The 24,523-nt window shown below is 37.9% G+C and overlaps 2 protein-coding genes and 1 non-coding gene across 4 annotated transcripts; all 3 read right to left on the bottom strand.

Annotated features, from left to right (window-relative positions):
- Positions 1 to 5,371: 5,371 nt before the first annotated feature.
- Positions 5,372 to 12,552, bottom strand: LOC108278948 (heterogeneous nuclear ribonucleoprotein A/B). 2 transcript variants are annotated; one of them, XM_017492738.2, is made up of 9 exons: positions 12,439 to 12,552; positions 11,734 to 11,943; positions 8,194 to 8,362; positions 7,695 to 7,853; positions 7,476 to 7,607; positions 7,110 to 7,206; positions 6,666 to 6,830; positions 6,486 to 6,571; positions 5,372 to 6,039 (listed from the first exon to the last, which is right to left on the bottom strand). In XM_017492738.2, the coding sequence occupies exons 2-8, from the start codon at positions 11,919 to 11,921 to the stop codon at positions 6,501 to 6,503; spliced, it is 981 nt and encodes a 326-aa protein (XP_017348227.1). In that variant the 5' UTR covers positions 11,922 to 11,943; positions 12,439 to 12,552; the 3' UTR covers positions 5,372 to 6,039; positions 6,486 to 6,500. The 2 variants fall into 2 exon arrangements, with proteins under 2 accessions (XP_017348227.1, XP_017348230.1); XM_017492741.2 differs by lacking the exon at positions 6,486 to 6,571.
- Positions 12,553 to 16,730: 4,178 nt separating this feature from the next.
- Positions 16,731 to 21,970, bottom strand: gblp (guanine nucleotide-binding protein subunit beta-2-like 1). Its single transcript, NM_001200506.2, is given in 8 exon segments — positions 16,731 to 16,866; positions 17,023 to 17,133; positions 18,869 to 19,009; positions 19,227 to 19,337; positions 19,675 to 19,770; positions 20,402 to 20,549; positions 21,077 to 21,248; positions 21,762 to 21,970. Coding segments are annotated over 8 exon segments (954 nt in total). The 5' UTR covers positions 21,871 to 21,970; the 3' UTR covers positions 16,731 to 16,800.
- A 1,232-nt stretch (positions 21,971 to 23,202) lies between these two features.
- Positions 23,203 to 23,275, bottom strand: trnav-cac (transfer RNA valine (anticodon CAC)). The gene has a single exon. It is a non-coding gene; the product is annotated as a tRNA-Val (tRNA).
- Between the last annotated feature and the right edge of the window lie 1,248 nt (positions 23,276 to 24,523).

The raw sequence follows: 24,523 nt of genomic DNA, 5'->3' as shown, positions 1-24,523 counted from the left end.
TGAATTTCTTTGTTAAATGAGACGAGTTTCATTCGTAAAGAGTCTGGTATCAATGGTTGCACATTTCTCTTTACCACATAGAACAAGAGGTTGTGTACCCTTTCTGATGACTGGCAGGTGAATTTGGCAAGACCTGCTAGGTGTTCTTTGATTAGCTTAATTCTTTTCTGTTTTTTACTTTTATGAATAAAGCTTCAGAAATAACATTGAATTTGGCACCAGTGTCCACTTTAAGGTCGACTGAATGTCCATTGATGGGCACTGTGCAGATTAGCTTAGTCTTTTGTGGAGTTCTCGTTTTAAGTATTTTAGATGAAAACTTGACTATCGCCTTAATCCTCTAAGACGAACTTCGTCCACGAACCGTCTTCGAACCGTCTTCTGACACCACGTTGAATGATGGACACATAAACAGAGCTTTGATTAGCATAATCCAGGGGTGTCAGGGGTTGCATGTAAGCTAGTATTGGATTAATTCTTCTCGTAGGTTATAGTATTTTGTGAATTAAAAAATATAAACACAATAAAAAGCCATCTGTGTTACTGCCCGGTTTTGAACCGGGGACCTTTCAGCGCATGAGGCAACCGTGATAACTACTACACTACAAAAACTGAGCTGTTTAAAGTCACTATAGAAGCCCACAGAAGAAAATAGGAGGTCAGGTCAGCAATAATATTAAAGTTCTGCTTAACTTTCCATAACCTACCATATTCATTCTGGATGGTAGTTCTTATCACTAAGGATGCAATATATTTTTGGCCACATGTTGACTCTATGGGGCTGTTTCCAGGCTTGTTTTTTTTTGTTTTTTTTTTTGTTTTTTTGAAGACCTACATTTTGAATTGCCTCCACTGCCTATCAACCAGTTAATATTTTATCGGCTTTATTTTTTTCAGCTTTCTTGTCTTTTTTTTTTTGTTTCTTTTTTTCCCCAGACGGCAGATTAGGGTTAGGATAACATTCATCATTTTACCTGAAAAAAAAGCACAGTAAAGCGGCAGGTAAAGTGAACTGTACACTTATTTACTCAAAAGAAAAATCGGTATATTATGAATATCATTTGAATGGTTTGTAACTATATATGTAGGGTCAATTCAGAAATATTATTATACGTTTAGTCAAACACACAGTAAAATAAAGTCTTTTGGTAACAAGTGAGCAGATCACACAATTATATTAGATTAGGTTAGAATATATTACAGTAGATGTGTATCTTTTCAATAGTTGTATAATTAAATGTTGGGTCATTGATCTTTTACTCTAACATGAAACCTGTCAAGTCATTTTAAAAGAATCAATTACCATAATTTTACTTTACAAAACATTATGCATAACTATGTAAATGCTTTTATATACTTATTTATGTCAGTTGTTCATATTTATGGGTACTACTCAGGCTGTCAGCATAAAGAAAACATTTTTTCCCCTGGGAGAATCAAAGTGTCCTTCAGGGGAGGCCCATCAGGTCATTTACATCGGGACCCATCTGAAGAGACAAGAAGTATTAAAGACAATCATTCTTTGCAAGACAAATCAACACCTCAAAGAGAAGATATGGTCAGGAACAATACAGCCACCCGCTCCATTCAATCCACCTGCAAAGGGTGTTCCTGAAGACGCCCCTCTAACACAGGCAGCAGTTGAGAAGATGGTTAAAGACACCCTAGAGAAGCAAGAGGCAGCCCTGCAACAACAGCAGCAGCAGCAGACATCAAAAAAACAAATTAGATCCTGTTTAGCTTGTGCTCAGCCAAAGTCTCGTTACCTGGGTGATGGCTCCTCGTGCATTTCTTTTATCAGGCTGGTGATGTTAAATACTTCTACTGCTCCAGAAAAGTCTTTGGGGCATACTCTGCAGAGGGACTGACCAACCCCAGGATGCCATTTGAAGATTTTTGCAGACACTCCCTTCTTTCAGCGGGAGCTGGAGGCCTCTAAGCAGAGGGGGCAGAGAGGAAGAGGGTGATTGAAGAGAGAGGCAAGAGGAAATCATTAGTGGAGCATCCTTCTAGTCATCTGTGCAGGTTCTGCCACCAGCCACTAAAACAAGGACCCAGTATCCCTCATGTCCATACTGGTTTACCTGGAGTGGCAGGCAAATACATTTACTGTCCTGCTAAAGTGCTCTCCCTGTATCAGGCACAGGGAAGGAATGCAGAGATGACATGGGCAGAGTTTCAGCAGTCTCCATTCTATGAGGCTGAGAGGCAGAGGTGGATTGTTGAAAAGAGAAAATAACTCTGTTGTGAAATACAGCATTTAAGGTCTGTGTATGGCATGTCTGATTCCAAGCCAAGCACAAACTTGGATTTTGGTAAATAGTTACAAAGCCACAAACACTTACTGTGTAATACTGTTGTCCATGAATCTCTTTCTGTTTGTTCTGTGCGCACGCTCGCTCGCTCTCCTTACCATTGTGGAATTGTGTACAGATATCTTTGTATTTAAAAAAATAAAATAAAATAAAAAGTTATTTGTCTTGTGTATTTGTAAATATGTTTGTATCATGCTTGTATTTGTAAATGTTTTAACTCTTAGTGCTTATTGGCAATACATTTTCAATAACTTACTATAACACACTCTGCATGTATTTAGTATATAGTTATTTTAATTTTGACAAATTATGAATTTCACATTCTCCTTTAACAGTTAATTTTACACACTGAAAGTGTATCAAAATAGTAAATGTCATGTCACAGCAAACCAGTGACCACATTTCCCATACTGCACGGCGGCCTACAAACATGGCCGCCATGGACTGCAATTCCACTCACACACACTCATTCTAATCACACGCACTCACAACCACAGTGTATAAGACTGTTCTAACACTATGACTTTGCGAAGCATTATGTGAGTTTTCCCGTATACCAAGCGGTTGTTATTCAGTTCATGTGTTATTGTTTTGATCTCGTTCTCGCCCTTGTTCTTGATTCTGGTTTTGCCTCATTTATGCCTGTTTTTTGACCACGCTATTGTCTGATGTTTTGGATTTGTCTGCCTGCCTCTCTTTAAGTAAAAGCTCTTATCTGTACTTGTGTCCATCCTTGTGTCCTTTACGTTTATTTCGTGACAAAATGTTCACAATTTTAAAATGGTTACATAGTTACAATATGTAACAGACAATAAAAATATACTAAAACTTGATCAAAGCATCAAAATATTGTGTGGAGTTTTCAATTTAAATGGAAATATCTAAACATTTGAAACAGTAACTACTAATGACAATGTCCCTATCAATAATGGTTTATTAATGATCATTTTTACATTTTCCTCACCTTAAACAAAGAAAACTCTTAGGAAATGACTTTTATTTTTGTTTATCATATTGTTATGGATTCGACATTAAAAACAAATTTTTAATAAATCATTTTTTTTTAGCCAAGGTGGGATTCTAACCGCACATTTTTCGCTAGGTTCGTCCGACCCGCCTCCCGGATTTTCCTTGCTTTCTATTGGCTAGCCTGGGCTCTACACCTACGTGCGACTGCGTGAGGCGAACGTACTAGCCAATATGCGATATCACATACATACCTGGTGGATATCATAATGTTACATCTCACTTGGTTGCAGACCAAGTACAACCCTCCATGGCAGTGGCCTCTTTCAGCAGGATAATGAGCCCTGCCATACAGCAAAAACTGTTCAGGAACGGTTTGAGGAACATGACAAACAGTTCATGGTGTTTACGCCAAATTCCCCAGATCTCAATCTGATCAAGCATTTGTGGGATGTGTGGACAAACAAGTCTGATCCATGGAGGCCCCACCTCAGAACTTACAGGAATTAAAGGATCTGCTGCTAACATCTAGGTCTTGTGGAGTCCAAGCCTCAATGGGTCAGAACTGTTTTGATGGTATGAGTGGGACCTAGACAAATATTAGGCAGGTGGTTTTAATGTTATGGCTGATGTACTGTAGACAAATGTATTAAATTACAACATGGTAAACTGCTACTTCACATTTATATACCATAAAACGATATATTTAAAAATGAAATGACAAAATCGGAATTGATATTTACAAAAAAGAAAGCAAGTGTCCAGTTTTTATTTATATATAGAATACTTCTGATGGTCAATACTCTTCATTTATTGCAATTCTATTGAATGGCCCTTTTAATAATAGACAATATCACAAAGCAGCTTTACAGAAATAGTTCATTAAGATCCAGGCATGAGGCTACAGTGGTGAAGAAACTTAAGAGATCCCATCTTCTTCTGGGTGACATCGGTTTGTAGGAGAAGTTGTTACTCCTCTACAACTGTATGCTGTAAATTCAAACACCACCAAGTGTGTTGTCCTTATGATTACAGCAACAGTTCTTAGGTACAAGTCCACAGTAACCTTGTGATATTATCCACTGAAGATGTGGACAAACTGTATTGGGGAGTGAAAATTTTTAGGGTATACATGACATCAAATTAACATCCTAATAACATTTTTGGGTGGTGTGCTACATTGTCCCAAAGTAAAACCAGAGGTAATTTTTTATTTTATTTTAACAATTTGTCTTAAATCAGACTAACTGTACATCCCCCTACAAGGTAGACTAATAAGGTAGTTTATTTATTTACTTTTTTTTTTTTTTTAAAGTGGCCAGTAAGAATGCATTATACAATGACCAATGAGTGCCAATAACAAAAAAGGTGTACCTAATAAAGTGGACAATTCTGTGTGTAATAAGTTTATTATAATTAAATGATTATATAATAATCAGTTGTATTTCCATCCCTTTTCAGTGAAGGCTGCATTTAATTACAAACAGATCCACCCCCCCACCTTAGTGTGTTGGATTGTTACTGGTATAGGAACCACCTGCAGAAATGTGTACTGAGATTTGTGCAACTGCCCAATTACATAAGACACACACACCGAGTACACAAGCATCTTTAAGACTTCAATGAAATTACACAAGTCAACCTCCAAAGGATGGGCGTTCCATGCATCAGGTCTACTAGGTGATGTGGCCCAGAATATTTTACAAAATGCACCAATTTATAAATATTCTTCAGGAAGTCAGAAAATGACTATTAAATATTTGTCCTTGAGCTTTACTGTACTGAGCTGCCTGGTACATATAGCCGTGAGTGAAGACCGTTCATCATCAGCAGAATCAAAGCATCGGCAGGTCTTGCCCCATTATGCCGATTTTAAAACGTGACAAGGTAGAGGTCATCTAGACTCAAGAAACTTGGACAAATTTTGATGAACAAGTCACAGAAGGTCCAGTTAACTAGATATAAACAGACCTATGCAACAGTGGGCTTATGGACCATAACATTAATTTAAAGTTGGTTTTGTTTTTTTAACCTAAAACCCCCAAGACATTAACAGTAGCATTACAAAAATATATGACAAAACGATAGACAAATATTAAACAAAAGGTTTATTTCTAACAATTTATCAATTACACTATAGGAATATGAGCTCAATAAAGGCAGAAAAGCCACCTTGTTACAGGCATTAAGCTTAATCTTACTGATTACTACCATTTAAAGGTTTACCAAGTTAAAAACGCAAAAGTCAAAATGAATCAAAACTGCCAACTGCAGAAAACATGACCCAGATGCTATGTCACTAGACAACTCTAAACCAATCACTTCCCTTGTCCCGTCAACCCCCCCTCCCAACCCCACTCCACTCTGTGCATGTGACTTGAAGCAACAAAAAATGTTAAATCCTGGAAACACCGGGAAAAAAAATTACTCAAACATTTTATTTCAAAAGCTCTGGCAGCTCATGATCCTCATACACTGTAAATTCAGTTGACATGTAAAATACAACCATACAATACATTAGATTCAAAAAAGGTACCAAAAAGTACAGTAAAAATTACACTTCCACAACTGGAAATGTGGACAAAGAAAATAAAATAAGAAATAAAAAGTGTGGAACGAGACACAGCGTCCCCATTCATCCGTTGTCCTGTACAAATGGAGCACGAGTCCCATCATACCAAAAAAAGGAGAGAGAGAGTCCCATCTTGTATGACCTCTTGCTGCTGTTATGGGTTCTTGGATTGAACATACTTATGGCCTGAAGAGAGGAAAAGGTGCAGGAATGACTGAGTGCATAACAAGGTAGGAAGAGAAAGAGAAAGGACATGCTCCTAAAGAATAAGGAGTAAAGAGCTGAATAAGAGTTATTATATTCCAACAGAAAAAAAGGCACCAAGCATTAAGCAAAGCAGAATATTCTACCGCATTTAATTGTAGAAGAATAGTTTAAATCTCCAACATGCAAATTGAGCAGTCCACCACCACCTCAACCCTTATTGATCAAGTAGTGTAGTTCAGATGCACATTTTATAAACGCTAGTAAGATTCAGTGGCTTCCCATAGCCCTTCTAATCTATGGCGGTTTATAGTTTTAAACTTTTATAATCCAGCGAATAAAATTGAGTTGTGGGGCATTTTAATGAATTCCAAATAAAACTAATAAAGTACCTACGCTTAACCACAGAAGAGTCAAAAAACGCATACCTGCACTACACGTGATCAGTATGGCTTGTAGCTACTCTGGTGGCCTCCACGTCTTGGAGTTTTCCCATAGCTCGTATTGCCCTGGTCTGAAAGACGAGAAAGAGGATCTGAGCACCTCTGTGCAAAGGTAAGTGAACCATGGTGATCAGGCAAGCGGAAGCAGACAGCCTGTGCACTTACTGTAGTCATATCCACCACCATAGCCATAGTAGCCAGGAGAATAGTCATAGTTGCCATAACCCCCATAGTTGCCGTAGCCTTGCTGTCCACCATAGCCATATCCCTGATTGCCATAGCCCTGGTTCCAGTAGTTGCCGTATCCCTGGTTCCAATTCTGGTGTTGGCCTGAGAAGGAAATTTTCCACAGGGCCAAGTTTACTTCTGAAAGGTCATCTTGGTTATGCATGTGTATTCAGTAAACAAAGAAACACTCAAATTGCACAACCCTTAGTCATACTGCACACAGCAACCATCTACATGTCCACGCTGAGAAGAGTGACTAATCTCTGCCGCACAACACTTTCAGACACCCTATGTCAAGGTAAAAACTAGCTCTTAAATTACCACCAACTCTTCAAAATGCCCACATGACAAAACATTCCAGACTGATAAGATCTGACATACCACCACGACCCCTGCCCCGACCTCCGTAGCCACCACCACGACCACCATACTGCTGCTGCTGGTAGACCTCCTTAGGCTGGGCAACTTTAATTTCACACTGAAATGGAAAAGAATAATTAATAATAGTCCATCAGCTGCATTACCCCAGGGCAGTTCGGGCCAACTGAAACACAACACCCCCTAAAGAGCACACATTCTCTAAAGGCTCTTAACATCGAGCACACTCTTCTCTATACACAAGTGGTTACCTCTACAAACCTTGAGCAGTACAAGGTTTAACATGCTATTTCAACATCTACACATGAATCATCATCATCATCATCATCATCCACACACACGCGTTTAAAAAGCATTTCCTTTTATTACCTTGCTTCCATTAACAGTATGGTATTTCTTTTCTAGGACTTTCTTGACAGACGACTCCTCCTTATAAGTAATAAAGACGAAACCCCTTCTCTTGCTTGTTTTTGGATCCGTGGGAAGTTCAATAGATTCGATCTTTAAAAAATAAATAAATAAAAATTTTCAGTATTCAAACACTTGTAGATGAAAGGTGTAGTTAAAATTCACTTGGCCAGTACTCACCTCGCCAAAAGCCCCAAAGTATTCCCGAATCTTTTCTTCTGTAGTCTCAGGGTTGAGTCCGCCAACAAATATTTTTTTAACAGGATCCTTCTTCATTGCCATCGCTTTCTTGGGATCAATCTGTCTTCCATCTAGCCGGTGTTCCTTTTGCTGCAACACCTGCAACATACAAAAGGGCTAAGAAATATGCCTATTGATATTGCCATGCAATTTCTCTCTATTTGTTTTCCTGAGTCACCACAGATAATGTCCGTGCATTTCCAAAATTGATGGATGGCAACAAGTAACTGATATTCTAATTTATTTTGTACCATGTCTTATTTCCTCCCCACCTTTTCCATCCTGAATAATTAAAAAAATTTTCATACACAATTGTTGGCACTGACAAATGAGTAGCAATCCTAAATACTGAGCTAGGCATCATGGAAAGCTCTCAGCATGGCTACCTTTCTGCCATATCCACCACGATTTACCCCCTAGTACAGATGTAATAAAATACCTTTTCCACACTTGCTGCCTCTTTGAAGAGGATGAACCCAAAACCACGTGACCGGCCCGTGTTAGAGTCCATTTTGATGGTACAGTCTGTTACCTCACCGAACTTTGAGAAGTAATCCTTAAGATCCTTTTTGCTCGTGTCCCAGCTAAGACCGCCAACAAACATTTTGCTGCAGTTAAAAAACAAAACAAATATTAGATTGCAGTAGTATCTATTAAATCAAAGTAGAGTACAGGGATTTGTTGTTTTCAACTTCCCAAATAGTTGTTTTCTTGCTTTAAAAACAAACAAACAAAAAAACCCAAACCAAAAAAACAAAAACCCCACACCATCAAAACTGAGATTTGAACAGCTTGTCTAGTACAGAGAAGGAAAAAAAAAAGAAGAAAAAAGAAAAAAAAAAAAGAAAGAAAGAAAAAAAAAAAAAAGTGTCTAAATGAGAGATGTATGACTTGTGCATCAAGGTGTCAGAACATCCATACAATTTTCAAAACACTGGAGTTCCCAAGGCTGGAAATCAGGGTCCTTAAATTAAAGCTTTTCCAGACCTGCACAAGACAACTGCAACTGCCGAACCCTTTAACAACTATGTAATAAGCCATAACAGAAAACTCTATACAAACAGATGAAACAAGCTGCACTAGCGATTGTAGCTCCTGATTAAAACCAGCGCATGCAGTGCTGCCAACATCTCTAGACTTTTCAACGTTTTAGACCCCTTCAGCAACTTTCATTCAAAAACAGAGCCTAGTGAGAAATCTAGCGACTTTTTGAGCAGACATTAGTGACTGTATTGAACCTGGTACAGATATCCAGCTCACATCAGAAATGCACATGAGAGCAGGTTTACTCAACTCACCAGCAGCATTTAATGCCTGACTGTGCTTGTGACCAATCACTGACTACGTTTACAAGGACAGCAGTAATCTAATTAATGACCTTACTCTGATTAAGATAATAATGTGATTAAGGTGTTTACATGAGTCGCTTTCAGAATACTCCTGTCATGTACCCATTTTACGTGTTATAGAACATAATTATATTAACAGCCCACGTCATTACGTCACCGTGCCACGCCGTCTGACATCCCTCCAGAATTTCACGTATCAACATACAGTTCGTCGTCGTTATGGTACCATATACAGTTTTGGGTGTTTTTATCAAAATTTTTTTTTTTTTTTACAAGCGCTTTAAGTGCAGTTAATTATTCGTCATGCTATATGTGCTAATAGACAACTGCTTGAAACCACGTACTTACCGTCTATATAGTAGCCGAGATGCATGTATTTTTCCCCACTACAGGCCTATAGTAGGCAATTATGCGGTTTGGGACGCAGCCGAACTCTCTTCGCCGTAAAATGTTGAGAGCTGCCATGTGTTTTCGTGTCCTGTCGCAAAATGTGGTGAAAACTCTCATAATGTGACGTTCATAATGTGATTAAGGTGTTTACATGTCTGTAATACACGTCCATAATGTGACTAAAACAGGAGCACTCCACCTGTCTTAATTCGATTAGAGCTTAATTCGAGTATAACCTTGATTAGATTAAGGTAATTAAAAATTGCTGTTTACATGGTAGTTTCTTAATCAAAGTATGGTCTTAATCGGGTTAAAAGTGGATTACTGTTGTCCATGTAAACGCAGCTACTGATCACTGTTTCACAATGACAAATCACCACAGTTTGTCTCACCATTGCACGTCTTCATTTTTCATTTTAAACTCTCTTCTTTGAGATGGTTACTAAGAAAAGTGAGTAACCAGTTCCTTCTTGATTATTCGCTTATCACTGCTTCTTTTTGTCTGTGGTATTGATGGAACATGCAGTGTTTGTAAATACATCAAAAGTTTAGTTTTTGCATGGTGCCATGACCAAAGAATTTATTCCTATAAGAATTACATTATAATCTTATTTTCTATTCTGATAAAATTTTACTGTATTAGTCCAAGAGAAAATAGTCCTTCATGTACCCTAATTTGAAATGCCAATGATCCTGATGAATAGATTAAAATGCAAATAAATCTTCTTACAACTTCCAACACGTGCCCTAGAAACATTCCTCTTAACCATCCTCTTTACTGCATGCCTTATGAAATAATGGATTAGAAAAATATTTGCACAACATCCACTGACTGTCAGCAGCACATCGTTGTGCCTTTGTCAGTGGAAGTCCACTTCTAGGTTGGTCCACAACACTTCCAGACTTTTGAATATGTTAATAAAGTTTGGTGACAGCGTCGTGTGTGATGTCACGGCCAACATGTTTACGTGGGCCCCACATTGGTTACGGGGTTCCACATGGGCATGGACCCAAAATGGGCATCTTACCTGGGGCCCACATGGGCGAATCCAGGTGGGCTCCTTAGGTGGCGCCTAGTTGGGTCACTAATGGGAAACGAGTGCATGGGCTCAAAACGGGGGCCTCAATTTTTTGCTTTTTTAAAAGGATCAAGAGCCCACAGAACATGGAGAAAAACAAAAGTTGGGGCGGGGGGTTTGCCAAAAAAACAAACAAACAAACAAAAAAAAAACACCATAAGCAAGAGGCCAGACTATTGAGAGATCTTGCGAAACTTTTTGCAGGATGTCGCAAAATCCCATTCCCCACCCCCTGACTTTTCCCCCCCATCCGTGCCATTGTGCTGTTAATTTTCCAGAGGTGACTTTGCTGTCGGTGTACCTGAGGCAAGAACTACATTTATACACTGTTTTCACAACATAACGTTAACCAATACATTAGACGTTCATCTGTCTGAACGTGTTTAATAGCAATTTATCAAATTGCTGAACAAGCAGAACATAAACTTAAATACGACATATTTGACTTCCAGCAGTCAACCCCCCCCAAATACATAGGCACTATATTTTACACGAGGATTTACTGATGGGTTGTCGTGACATCATCTGGGCAGTTCTCCATGGAAACTGAGGACCAAATCGGCTGGGCCCCAGTAGGTGGGCCCCAAATATCAGCCCAGGTGCAAACCCTTTGGGCCCCAAGTGGATGTGTTGGCTGGGGGTGCTTTCCATGCTTCCTGTTAAAGTTCACTGTAACCTTGCAACAGTTTTCAGATCCAGCCATGAGAAGGATTTCAAAACATTATTCTTTTGTCATAGGTGTTTATAAAGGCTATCTGAAAAAGAAAACCTAAAACTAAGACTGAAAATTTTTGGGAGACATTTCGCTAAAGCGTGTTTATTTCTCCTATATACACTGAGACCTGTGGGAAACCTGTTGAAAAATGTTCTTTCTTCAGTTACCCCAAGCTGTAATTTGATGTGCCAGTGATCATTTAAAAATATATAATATGCAAATTAAGACATGACAGGTAGCGCGCGCTTTAACGGCATTCATCTTAAGAGTTGCAACACTTGTTTAAACCTCCACAGCATCAGGAGCGGCGATGCTCACACTTCATACAACGGAGACATCCCGGGCCCATCCCCCATACACAGGCACATGGCGCTAACAAAGAGCAGCTGAACAAAAGCCTTAAAACAACAAATTAGACCAACAGCGGCACGAGTGCCTCGTCTCACCCGGCGTCCTCCTCTGCCTTGCTAGCTTCGATCTGCCCTCCATCCGCCGCTCCGTTCTGCGACTCGGCCTCAGCGGCCTCTCCTCCCGCCTCGAGCTGGGTGTCCGCGCCCGTCGCTCCGTTCAGCTCCTCCTCTCCGTTTCCGTTCTCCGAGGTCTCCATGAACTGCTGCTCACTGTCGTCGGCCATCGCGACTTTATCTTTTAGCCTCCTTTCAAAAGCAAGTTACATGAAAACATACAAAAAAGTACAATGTAGTCAGCACGCGCATCACTCTAATACAAAGATAACATTAGCGGCTAACAAGCTACACGAAAATACACCTACACTGAGTGATCGCATAAAGATACAAATCTGCAAGCAAATGAAGCAGATTAGCTTCTAGACATTTTCATGTCAAACATACCAGTATTTCGTTATAAATTAACCCGTACAACTAACGCATACCACCCGGCTTTACACATTTACAATGGCGCACATATCTAGCATACACTATTTACGCTACATGCTAATTAGCGCAGCTGAAATGCTACACTTGCGGCCTATACGCTTGCTATAGCAACGCCTTAGAAATACCCGGAAGTCTATTCCAAAAACGTTTTTTGTTGTTGTTTTTTTTTTTTTTAAGTATGTTTGTGCAACATGACAAAGCAAACTGTGAGTGACCATAAACGAGGAAAAAAAAATATGTATATTGCCGGCTTACTGTTTCAGCTCCGTGAGCCTGCGACTACTGTTCAAGATGGACTCTCGATCACATCGCCGACTCGTGGCAGCTTTTATATTGCCGGATGGAGACTCGCTGAATAAAACACGTTCCGATTGGACAACTAAAACGAACAGCGCGTTGACGGTGCCTACTCATTGGTCAGTGCCCCTTTACGTCATCTGTTACGCTCTTCATGCGCAATTTTTACGCCAGTTCAAACCGAAGGCTAACATACTGACTGCACGAAATGGTCCAGTGTGAGTCAGCTGGTATCACGTTCAACTAATGTATTTACAATAAATGTAAGGAAATCAGGTAATTTATTTACGTTAAATCAACTAATGATTAATTTTTTTATGCCGTAGTATGACAAAAATCATCATAAAACACATCAACATTAAAGAAACAAATGGTCAGCAAGTATACAAAAGCAAATTCTCATCAGAATTATTAAGTGAGATAAATTTGAAACTTTGAAACATCTAATCACATCCTTAAACTTTATGTCAACATTTTAACCAGCTTCAAATAAATATAATACTTTCCTAAACTGGGCAGCTCTCTTTCACATCACCTTATTTACAGGGACAAATATGCAAAAACTGGGATATTGTTGGATATTTGATTAAATATTATATATAATATCTAATAGATCATATCTATTCATATACTTAGATATACAAACATTGTAAAGGGATCATTATAAAACAAATATTTTTCATGTGTCATAAGAGCACTGCCAGATCCAAATTCATATGGGTTACAGAAACATTGTAAATTGAGAGATGGGGGTTTGGCTATACCTGTATACATCTGGTTTAGTGTTACACAAAGTTATACAAAGTGTAATACAAAGTTATAATTGTGTCTAAAAAATCCTGAAAATTAATTTTTACATCCATGATTAAAACATGCACAAGACTAAAAATAACCAGTGTTCACTTTGAAACTTCAAAGTGAATATTCAATGTGTAGTAATTTTTTGTTCAATTATGATTACAGCTAAAATGTTTTACCATCTGAAAAGTGTTCAGTAGCACAAACACAAATATTCAATAACTCATGTTATTAATTCCTCTATATCTATATCCATATACTAGACTGAAGGTCTAATATAGCTTCTCAGTGCCCATGCTACCATCACCTACATCCTTCTTACAAAATGTTGCTCAAATATATATATTTTTTAAAACAACAACTATTACTAAGATATTAAAGCCCATAAATGTAAGGGGAAGAGAAATAATGTAAATTTACAAAATGTCAGCAGACATAATCTTTTATATATAACAAAAAAATACACACCAACAATCATACTGAGAGTTAAAAAAAATTCTGAACACACCTCAACATAACCAGCCTTATCTTTATATAGCTTTACGATACATTCACTCAGTTTCAACTTTAGTTCAAGACTGTCTGATACTGTGTGTGTCGCACTAGAAAGCAACTGAGATCATACACAGTGTTCTGTCTACAAGAAAACAGATCAGACACATGGAAAGGGTAAAATTAACCGTAATCACCTGTAAATACTGTGCTGCAGCAATGGTAGATTTTGACCAGGATTTAAGTGTCAAACATGTTTTTGAAACAGCTCTATAGTCTTATTATTGCTTTATCTATTATTAAGCTTCACTTAGCCAAAGCTGAGTTTCTTATCCTTCAACCAAAGCCGGATTCTTTTCATTTAAGTCGCTACACTGATGGGGATTAAAGAAAATAATTATTTTAACTACAGTAAAATCATCCCTACATTTTACAGTGCTTGCTTCTCATAATTAATTTTTCTCAGGACCATTAATAGAACTGGTTCATGTGTGGAAAAACACCACTGCAAAAGTTTGGTCAAATTATTACTTAAAAAAAAGAAAAGAAAAGAAAAAGCAGTTAGTATTGATCATGTGACAGGCAGGAGTTATTGCATCATAAAACATAATTCGGTCATATTATGCAAATGCAGGCCACATATATATTTTTGTGGTAAGTTTTTTATGAAAAGATAGTTTTATTGGTGTGCGACGGGAGCGGCTGAGAAGCGTCCGCTGTCGTTATACAGTACGAGAGCGGCCTCTAGAGGCGAAATCAGCATTTTTTTAAACAATTCATTTTGGATGCCTCTATTTGTATCTTTTTTATTTATTTATTTTTAAATTATATTTGGAGTGTTTCTTTTTGGTTCGGATGCATATCTTATTTTCTTTGATATTTATTAATAGTTAATATATTTTAATATTTATTTAATTTAAAAAGCACACTACATTCTCATGGTACAGACAGTACTGTTTCTTTTTGTAATGAAGTTAGCAAATATTTTAATTTGAGTGGTGTTTTCATTCAGTATCAATTTTAAAAGCTATCAGTTGATTAATCAGTTATCGGTAGGTACAGCCCAACTTAATTACTGGTAAAATCCACTGTCAAACTCTAGTTACTATACCAAAATTTATATTTTTAATAGCACATCCTGATGCATGTTATTCCTCTTATAATCACAGCAAATATCTCCCAAATATGTTGCTATATTTTCTGCACATGCATATGGGGATGCTTATTTGATTTAATAAGCAATTATGTCAAAACAATTGTCAGCTCCATTATAAAAAAATAATAATAATAAAATAAAAGTCCAGCTTGTCTCCAAAGACCGCGCTATGGACTGCATTATGAGAAATTTGCAACTGTAAGAACTCAATATATAATTGCCTGAAAATTGAAGAGCAGATTCCTCAGCCAGTATACTTGAGGTAATTATCCTTCCATGCAACAAAAATTCACACGTATTGCGTAAAAAAAAAAACCTAGAATGTATAGTGTAACAATAAATAAACAATGAGTGAAACAATGCAAAATCTACGGTCACATTACTTCTAAAGCCTGTTATTTCAACAGTCACTTACACACACACACGTATGTGTGATTGATTATATATATATATATATATATATATATATATATAAAAAATCACACACATATATACACACGCTAATAAATATAAATAAGTATTTATGTATTTTTTTTTATGGATCCACAATTTTAAAAATCTCATGTTACGGTTTCTGTTCACTGCCTTTAGGCATATTGTTTTACTTACATTTACTCTGATCGTTGTGTTTAATCTGATTTTACTTACACTACACTGTTTATCACTGAATCTACATTGTGAGTGAGGAGCAACATGGCCTTGTTACAAATAGATCACTTCTGTTATAATAAATGACAATTCACACTGCATCGTGCAAACACAACATATAATGAGAAACTTGCATTTTGGTTATAAACATAAGTTAATACCACACGCAGACCAACTAATCAATAATGGAATTTGTTGACTATTTTCATAATCGATTATTTTCGATTAACTGTTGCAGCTCTAATGTGCAATATATTTTTATATATACACACTATCTCTCTCTCTCTCTCATATATATATATATATATATACATATATATATATATATATATATACATACATATATACATATATATATATATATACACATACATACACACACACACATATATATAAAAAATACATTAGAGCTGCAACAATTAATATATATGTTTTTAATTAATTTTTTTTATTTTTACATAAACCACTAATTTTCACTAAACGTTATTGTTTGCTCTTTCCATCATGCAGGCCATGATGATGCCCAGTAGCCATTAACAATAAATGCATGATGTGTTAACAGGATGTGTGGCTGCTATTGCTTTAAGACAAAAAGAAAGTTGAAACAGTTATTGCTGTTGTACTACACACGGTATTTTTACCTTTCACTGCAAACTGTATCCACCCACCCTGCAATTTTCTCCCTTGTCTAATCTTGGCCAGTTCCCACCCACCAGTCTCCCCCATCATACAACAGATACCACCCGGAAGGGTGAAGGCTCTCACATGCTTCCTCCAAGACACTTGAAGACAGTAACACACTCTGCGGAGAATGCTATCCGGCCCCTTCCGCATGCATGTGCTATACTTGTTTGTTTTTGTTTAGTTCTTGCACAAAACAGAAATCTCCAGCAAGTTTTGAAAAAAGTATGCAAGTAGATACATATGTAACTTACTTCAGGGAAAGTGTGAAATTTCACCTGTCACACAAACCTCAGCCGTACCCTAACAAATAAAAAAATTAAATAAACTGCGCCAAGTCACTAGAGACAGCCAGTGTGTAAGCATTCAGATACAGACGAGATGACCGTTAACTTTAACCGCATAACAGATATTACCAAGACAGCAGAATAAAAAAAAAAAATTAATCAAAAAACACTAAAGATACCAAATAATCCGATTTTTATTACTTTATTCGTTTTTATCCAAGTTCCATTCTTAGCATTTTGTTCTTGGAATTAAGGAGTCTATCGGGTTCCAATGGTAACCTGCCACACCCTGATGAGGTTGTCAGTGTAGCCAGCAAACAGAGTCTGAGAAAGAACACATATGAAACATTATGCTTAATACAGGTGCTCAAGAGATCACCCAGCTGCTGCATTCACACATCACATCACATCTCACAGCCCACTGGCTGCAAAGACACGTATGTCTTATACACACACCAATCCTGAAGTCTGCTCTCTTACCTGTCCATCAGCAGACCAGGCCAGGGAAGTGCACTGTGGCGGCTCAGCCTTGCTGCTGGTGCTGATCACCTCCTGCCTCAGCTCATCAACGATGATTTTGCCCTCCAGATCCTGTGGAGAAAGCAGTTACTCTTAGGTGACTCTTAGGAGCAATCTCAACAGATAAACAGCTGGTAATGGCAACAGATGAGCTCATGGAGCATAATAATAGCCACCATCCTGTAGTACAAGCCTTCCACGTGATAAAGAAAATCACAATGCAAGCAACCAGTAATTATAGTACCAAGTTTACTTGATTGGTAAACGTGTGAAAAGAGTCACTGCAGTGGTTTTGTTGTATTTGTTTAAGAAACAGGGCTTTTAATATTTTTTGAAAAGTTACAAATCTTAAGGGTTAGTACAATATGAAAACAGACTGTTCATATTACAAGGACTTTTATGAAACCTTATGACAGCAGTTTTACGTGGAAATGGAGCGACAGCAAGCAGGTTTGGGCTTTTAACGGTAAAACTGTTGACAATTCTGTGCCTTTTCTGCTATTTGAAGTTTTTCATGGAAATGTCACATCAATCACCTTATTATTCAATACAGAAAAATATCTTCAAAAGTACCAAAGTAGTCAATTCACAGTCAAAAGAAACCGATAAAGTTCTACTCTTAACTTATTAAGTACTAACACAAAACCTTACCGTCCACTACATCTAACACCAAGTTCCAGCCATCTTTCAGTGCTGAAAATAAATAAAAACCATCTTGAAGTACCTCATCTTAGACCCAGAAGTGAGGAAGTCATATTTAGGTCTGGGTGTCTACTCATTTCACTACATGTAAAAACGCAAGGCTTTGGAGCATTGAGCCTACTTTAAGGTTAGTTCTGTCTCCTTTCCGCTCGCACCCAATCACTTTGCCAACTGACTGAGAGATGCAGACGTTTCAGGACCATTTCCCACCCGTCTGTCCAGTACTTCCCCGTGTAAGCCTGCAGCATTGTTCTGTTGCATTAAAATGCAAGTCAATCAGGACCATTCTATCTAAAGCCTTCACGTGATCAAGGACCTGCTTCTCTTGCACTCTCGTCTCTCTTGGGACATACTAATCTCCACACGGATTCAAACACCAAACACACCTGATCCAGCTCATCAGCTAATTTTGCAGCTCTTCACAAATCAAGGCAAGAGCACTAGGAGCAAGGAAAGACCTAATACTGTTCTGATTAGTGAAGCCCTCAGCATGGATCTGTCAAACATTGGTATAGACCATTCTTGTTGACTTTAAGTTACGAACTTTCTCCTGTGGAGCTATCCATCATGCTACACTGACTAAATATTCATATGCCGATTTGTTTACTGATGTTTTGATCTCTTTCTAACATGTCCGGTCTACCTAGACAGGGGTCTCCTCCCAGAGGTGTTTCCTTTGCAAGCGAGTACATTTTTAAAAACTTACTTATCACGCAAAATACATACTTGTCCAATTCAACCTCGGTTCAAAATGTTTTGATTAAAGACATGAGAAATACCATCAATTTGGCTTAGCAGCAGTAGAGAGAAAAAAAAACTGAAATGAGAAGGTCAATTGAGGACAGATGCTTTAAACATGACTTTAATCACTGGCCTGCACAAGTGATCTTTCTCCAACAATCAAGATGAATAGAGACTCTTGGGTATGATGAAAGCTATCCTTTCGTTTTAATTGAAAATAACTGTCCATATGCGTTAATGTTAGACTCTACCTGCGTTACATCCAACACAATGTAACAAGTATAGGAAACTTAGTGCTAAGAAAATTTTTATAAAGTTCTCAGAACAGCTGTAAAGTGAAAATGAAATAGAAAAGCGGCAATACCCAGATCTTGATGGAGGGGCCAGTGGCTGCGCAGAGCCAGTATCTGTTAGGGCTGAAGCAGAGGGCGTTGATGGTGTCGCCACCATCCAGAGTGTACAGGTGCTTCCCTTCATTCAGATCCCACAGCATGGCCTGCCCGTCCTACATAACGAGAACGAGACAAATTATCAGTACAAATACACTACACAAAAGGCCTATTAATCTGATTCAATATCACCAAACGGCAGGATCGCACGACTGACTGCTTTCAAACAACTGCTGAAAATTTATCCTCATATGACCAATCAGGCTTGGAGCTGCTGACTTACGTTCCTTTAACACAAGCTAGTCGTTATCCATGGTTAAATGGTGGCGTTACCTTTCCACCAGAAGCGCAGAGGGACCCATCAGGGGAGACGGTGACCGTATTCAGGAAGCCAGTGTGACCAATGTGGTTGGTCTTCAACTTGCAGTTGGCCAGATTCCACACCTGAGGACCATTACAAAGTTACAGAGAAAAGTAAGATGCAAGAAACCCTGCTTTTTCTAAATATTTTATAACAATTTACAGCCTTTCCCAAAATCTACTACGGCTGCATGAATTGTCAATTTTCCAATCGATGACGGAAACCTGACCTGGAACCACTAATCAGAAAGCAACCAAATGAACAGGGGTTTATTAGCGAGCTCATTAGCACACGCGAGTGATAAAAGACCAAGAGTGTCATAAGGTCTAACAAGCGATACATTGTGCAGCCTTGAGTGCAATACAACAGTCTTACATGAAAAATGTACGAAGGTCAAAGTTGCCATAAACACGAGCTCACCTTAACCAGCTTGTCCCAGCCACAGGAGACAATGATGGGGTTGCTGCTGTTGGGTGAGAAGCGCACGCAGGAAACCCATTCACTGTGGCCCTCATCCTGTGAACACACACACACACACACTTTTAAAGATCAGAGCAATCAGTCAAATTTCTGTCTTCTTCATAATGGTGCACAAATAATAACCAACCAGAAAGTTACTAGTGTGAAATGGGGAAAGGGGGCGAGGCTTGATGGGTAATGTCAGTTAATACTGGAGTATTAAAATATATATATATATATATATATAATATATATAATATATATATATATATATATATATATATATATATATATAATATATATATATATATATATATATATATATATAATATATATATATATATATATATATATATATATATATATAATATATATATATATATATATATATATATATAATATATATATATATATATATATATATATATATATATATATATATATATATATATATATACAAAATAAAGAAACCGACACAATGGTCAACCTTTCCAGATTCACGTTGATATTAAGTGATAACTCTGAGTACCAGCAAACTCCTATATTAAAAAGGTTGGCAGGTCTGCCTAACACTCATCCAAAGTCAAAAATGAAAATATGTAGCCTTGCGAGTCGTTTTTTATAAATACTGAACACCTCTGGTGTAATTATTGGGATTTTCCAGGTTATAGAGATGAGCAAGTCCCACCTGGATGGTGTATTTGCAGACACCCAGTGTGTTCCACAGCTTGATGGTCTTGTCCCGGGAGCCAGACACAATTTGGCGGTTATCAGCAGAGAAGGCGACACTCAGCACATCCTTGGTGTGTCCAACAAAGCGGCGGGTTGTGGTTCCCCTAGAAAAAGGGATACAGAAGTAAAAACAAGGACGTGTCCTAAATCGCTAACAGATCAAAGCTTAGGAATGATATACCAGTATCATCTGCTCAGCCAACAACCACACTGACTTCATGCAACTTTAAAGCTCAACAAACATTAAGTTTACTCCAAACAACGTAACAGAAGCTTATAGCCACCTGTTAAGCATTGTACAAACTGCAGGCATAAACCATGCACCTGTCTAACAACATTACAGACTCGATTTAAACCCAAACTGTTCATGTGAAACTGATCCCACTGAGCCAGATGATGCGTTTTGAGGCACATGTGTGATGATTTGCTCTTGAAGATGCTAAACTGGAGACGATAAGATTCCTTTACATTTACATTATAGCTCCAGTGGAAAACTAAATAATCTTAGTCACCAAACATGTCTATACAACTGTCTACATTTGGGGTAAAATAATTGGTGGTGTGCTGTTAAGTCAGAGAGAGACTGAAAGCTGTCAGCCTTTGTGCCGAGCGTTTCCTCTCTCAGACTCACGTGGTGAGATCCCAGAGACGAAGGGTGCCATCCCACGACCCGGACAGAGCAAACTGGCCATCCGAGGAGATGACCACGTCGCTGACGAAGTGCGAGTGGCCACGCAGGGCACGCTGGGGGACACCATAGTTTGTTTCGTCACGGGTCAGCTTCCACATGATGATGGACTTATCTGCAGGACAAAGTGAAAAAAAATTTTGCTGTTCATAAGCGCAATCCATTTTTGACATTGCAGTTATATGGTGTTGTAAAAGTGCTCACTACTTTATAGCAAATTACAAATAAAGAGTATTTGTGATTGTAGTAAGGCATCTAACAGTAATGTTAGGTTCTAAGATAGAGCTCATTTTACTAATTCAGAAATATTCTAATGAATATTAACTCACAGTGAGCCTGGCATGCTTAACATTATACTCAATAGAATACTAATAAAAACAGGAGAATGAAGAGCGCTTGAAATTGAGACCCTTTTATATGGGTAACATTAAACCCGTCAGCTTAAAAATACACCTAGACACATTTTTCTGGCAATAATAAGTTACATTAAATACACATTTATAGGTCCTAAGGTTTGTGCTTCTATCGTTATTTGGGTAAGTTATTAATCAGAGCCCCGACAGAGAGCACTGAGCTGTGCCACATAGACCAGCCGGCACACAGCGCACAGTAATGGCGCGGCCCTCACCTCTGGACGCGGACAGAATCATGTCGGGAAACTGAGGAGTTGTGGCGATTTGGGTCACCCAACCACTGTGGCCCTTCAGGGTCCCTCTCAGAGTCATCTGCTCGGTCATTTTGGCAAACTTGTATCGCGCCTTTAGAGGTCGATGGCTTTAGATTGAATCGGAGGGCTAGGCTAGCCAAACTCCTCAGTTTTTTAGGCACAGGAAAAGGACCGTCAAACACCCGGAAGCAAATCTTCAGCACGCGGGTTCGTTCTGTTGCATTCTGGGATTTGTAGTCTTTCAGAAGTCGATTGGAAAATCATTTCCGCCTTTAAAAACACAAGGACTGCTTTATAATCTCAGTTCATTTTATAAATATAAACTAACTGTTCGAGTATTCAGCTGTTCACATTAGGCAAACATGTACTACTGTTTTTCATTTATTTATTTATTTATTCATTCATTCATTTATTTATTTATTTAAATTCCAGAATGTTCCACCAACAAAACACAGACTAATACTGTGCTAAGATACATATTTTGTGGGGTTTCCGAGGTTCATTATTTTTTTTTAAATTCATTTATTAGATTTAAATTGACCTCACCAAAACTAATTTACAGTTAACACAGAACGCTTCCCTAAAGTTATTATCATTTGGTTCGTCTATGTTTACTGTTGTTGGGAACCTTTTCATAAACCTCTGGGAGCATTCTGTTTTGGTTAACAAGTCAGTAATAAGTTGGTTAATAAGTCAGTGCTGTTCCTGAAATGTTAAAACACAACGGTCTCTTAGAGTTACATGACAACCAATGAAGAACGTTTGCTAAAGGTTGCTTTTTAGGTATTAACTACAAGATAACCTTCTGGGAACGTTCCTTTAACGTACGTTTATGTTCTCATAAACGGAAGTTCAACAAATAGCTAGGTGAAATATTTGCAATTACAAGCTAGCGTTTTGGGAACCTTCCTCCTCTTATGGGTTTTAAAGTTTTATTTTTGTATATAAAGTAAGGTTTTGGGTACAGATGGCTTACAGAAATATAAACAGATAGGTCACTGTAAAAAATTTTGATCAAAATGGATGAATACATATACTGTAATACAGAAATACATTATTTACCAATTATTATTATTATTATTATTGTTATTGTTATTATTATTATTATTAGAGTGGGCACATTATTCAATGTGCTTATTAAGGGCCTTGTATGAATCTATTAGTATCCAAAAAACAGAGCTACATTAGTTCCCTATGTTTAGGGTAAAAATGAATGTGTGTAGTGACTGCAGTACAATGTTGAATCCCATGTTACTCAATGGCGTCAGCCCTGTTAGACAGTTAATGTAAACATCACATATATATTTTTTATTCACTCAGTGAAAAACCATGTTTCTTTCTGTTGTGATGCGTAGCGTGGTTATGAAAGTCTAAATTATTCAACTACCCCCCACCAAAAATGTGTTTCCGCCCGGTTTCGAACCGGGGACCTTTCGCGTGTGAGGCGAACGTGATAACCACTACACTACGGAAACCTGTATAAAGTGTCTTTACATTTTACAGGAGGTCTAAATCATTTGAACCACATTTACAGTCATAATGATTTTTGTTTTACATGTATTAAATTATCCCTGCACAAACATACTGGGCAACCACTAGCACATAGTATTATACTATATATAGTCTAATAGCTGATTATGGATACTGTAGAACTGTGTACAGCAGTGTTAGAGCAAATGATGTGATTTACGCATGAAAAAAACACGCATAAGTAGACAATCAGTGCGTTTACATGGACAACAATAATCCACTCTTAACCCGATTAAGACCATACTTTGATTAAGAAACTACCATGTAAACAGCAATTTTTAATTTCTTTAATCTAATCAAGATCATACTCGAAGTAAGCAATAATCAAATTAAGACAGGTGGAGTACTCCTGCTTTATAGTATATATAGCACTTTACACTGTGGCTCATTCACACACCAGTGGTAGCAGAGTTACCATGCAAGGCACTAACTTGCCATCAGGAGCAACTTGGGGTTCAGTGTCTTGCCCAAGGATACTTCGGTATGTGGAGTCACATGGGCCGGGAATCAAACTGCCAACTCTACCACCTGAGCCACAGCCACCCCTCTGTTTTAGTCGCATGTACATGTATTACAGTCATGTAAACACCTTAATCACATTATGAACGTCGTGTGAGAGTTTTCACCGCATTTTGAAACAGGACACGATCACACACGGCAGTTTTATGTTTTACGGCGAACAAGAGAGTTCGGCTGCGTCCCAGACCGCATACTTGCCTACTGTAGGCCTGTAGTGGGGAAAAATACATGTATCTCAGCTACTATATAGACGGTAAGTACGCGGTTTGGGACTCAGCCCATGGTTTCAAGCAGTTGTCTATTAGCACGTATAGCATGACAAATAATTAAGTGCACTTAAAGCGTTTGTAAAAATGAAAAATAAAAACGCCCAAAACAGTATATACGGTACATATATGTACTATAACGAAGACGAACTGTATGTTGATACGTGAAATTCTGGAGGGATGTCAGACGGTGTGGCGCGGTGACGTTAATGACGCGGGCTGTTAATCTAATTATGTTCTATAACATGTAAAATGGGAACATGACAGGAGTATTCTAAAAGCGACTCATGTAAACACCTTAATCACAATATTATCTTAATCAGAGTAAGGTCATTAATTAGATTACTGCTGTCCATGTAAGTGTAGTCAGTGTCAGTATTGCTGTTAAAAGTCATATAAACAAACCCA

The sequence above is a fragment of the Ictalurus punctatus genome, chromosome 18, assembly GCF_001660625.3.
Source record: "Ictalurus punctatus breed USDA103 chromosome 18, Coco_2.0, whole genome shotgun sequence".
NCBI lineage: Eukaryota > Metazoa > Chordata > Actinopteri > Siluriformes > Ictaluridae > Ictalurus > Ictalurus punctatus.
This window is presented reverse-complemented; position numbering and strand designations above follow the sequence as displayed.

Bases quoted from the DNA above. Each gene is read 5' to 3' on its own strand.
- LOC108278948 (XM_017492738.2), bottom strand. From the start codon at position 11,921: ATGGCCGACGACAGTGAGCAGCAGTTCATGGAGACCTCGGAGAACGGA. The intron at 6,831-7,109 runs GTATGTCAGATC...TTTCCTTCTCAG, and splicing joins TCGGGGCAGGGGTCGTGGTG to GCCAACACCAGAATTGGAAC. The intron at 6,572-6,665 runs GTAAGTGCACAG...CTCGTCTTTCAG, and splicing joins TGGTGGTGGATATGACTACA to ACCAGGGCAATACGAGCTAT.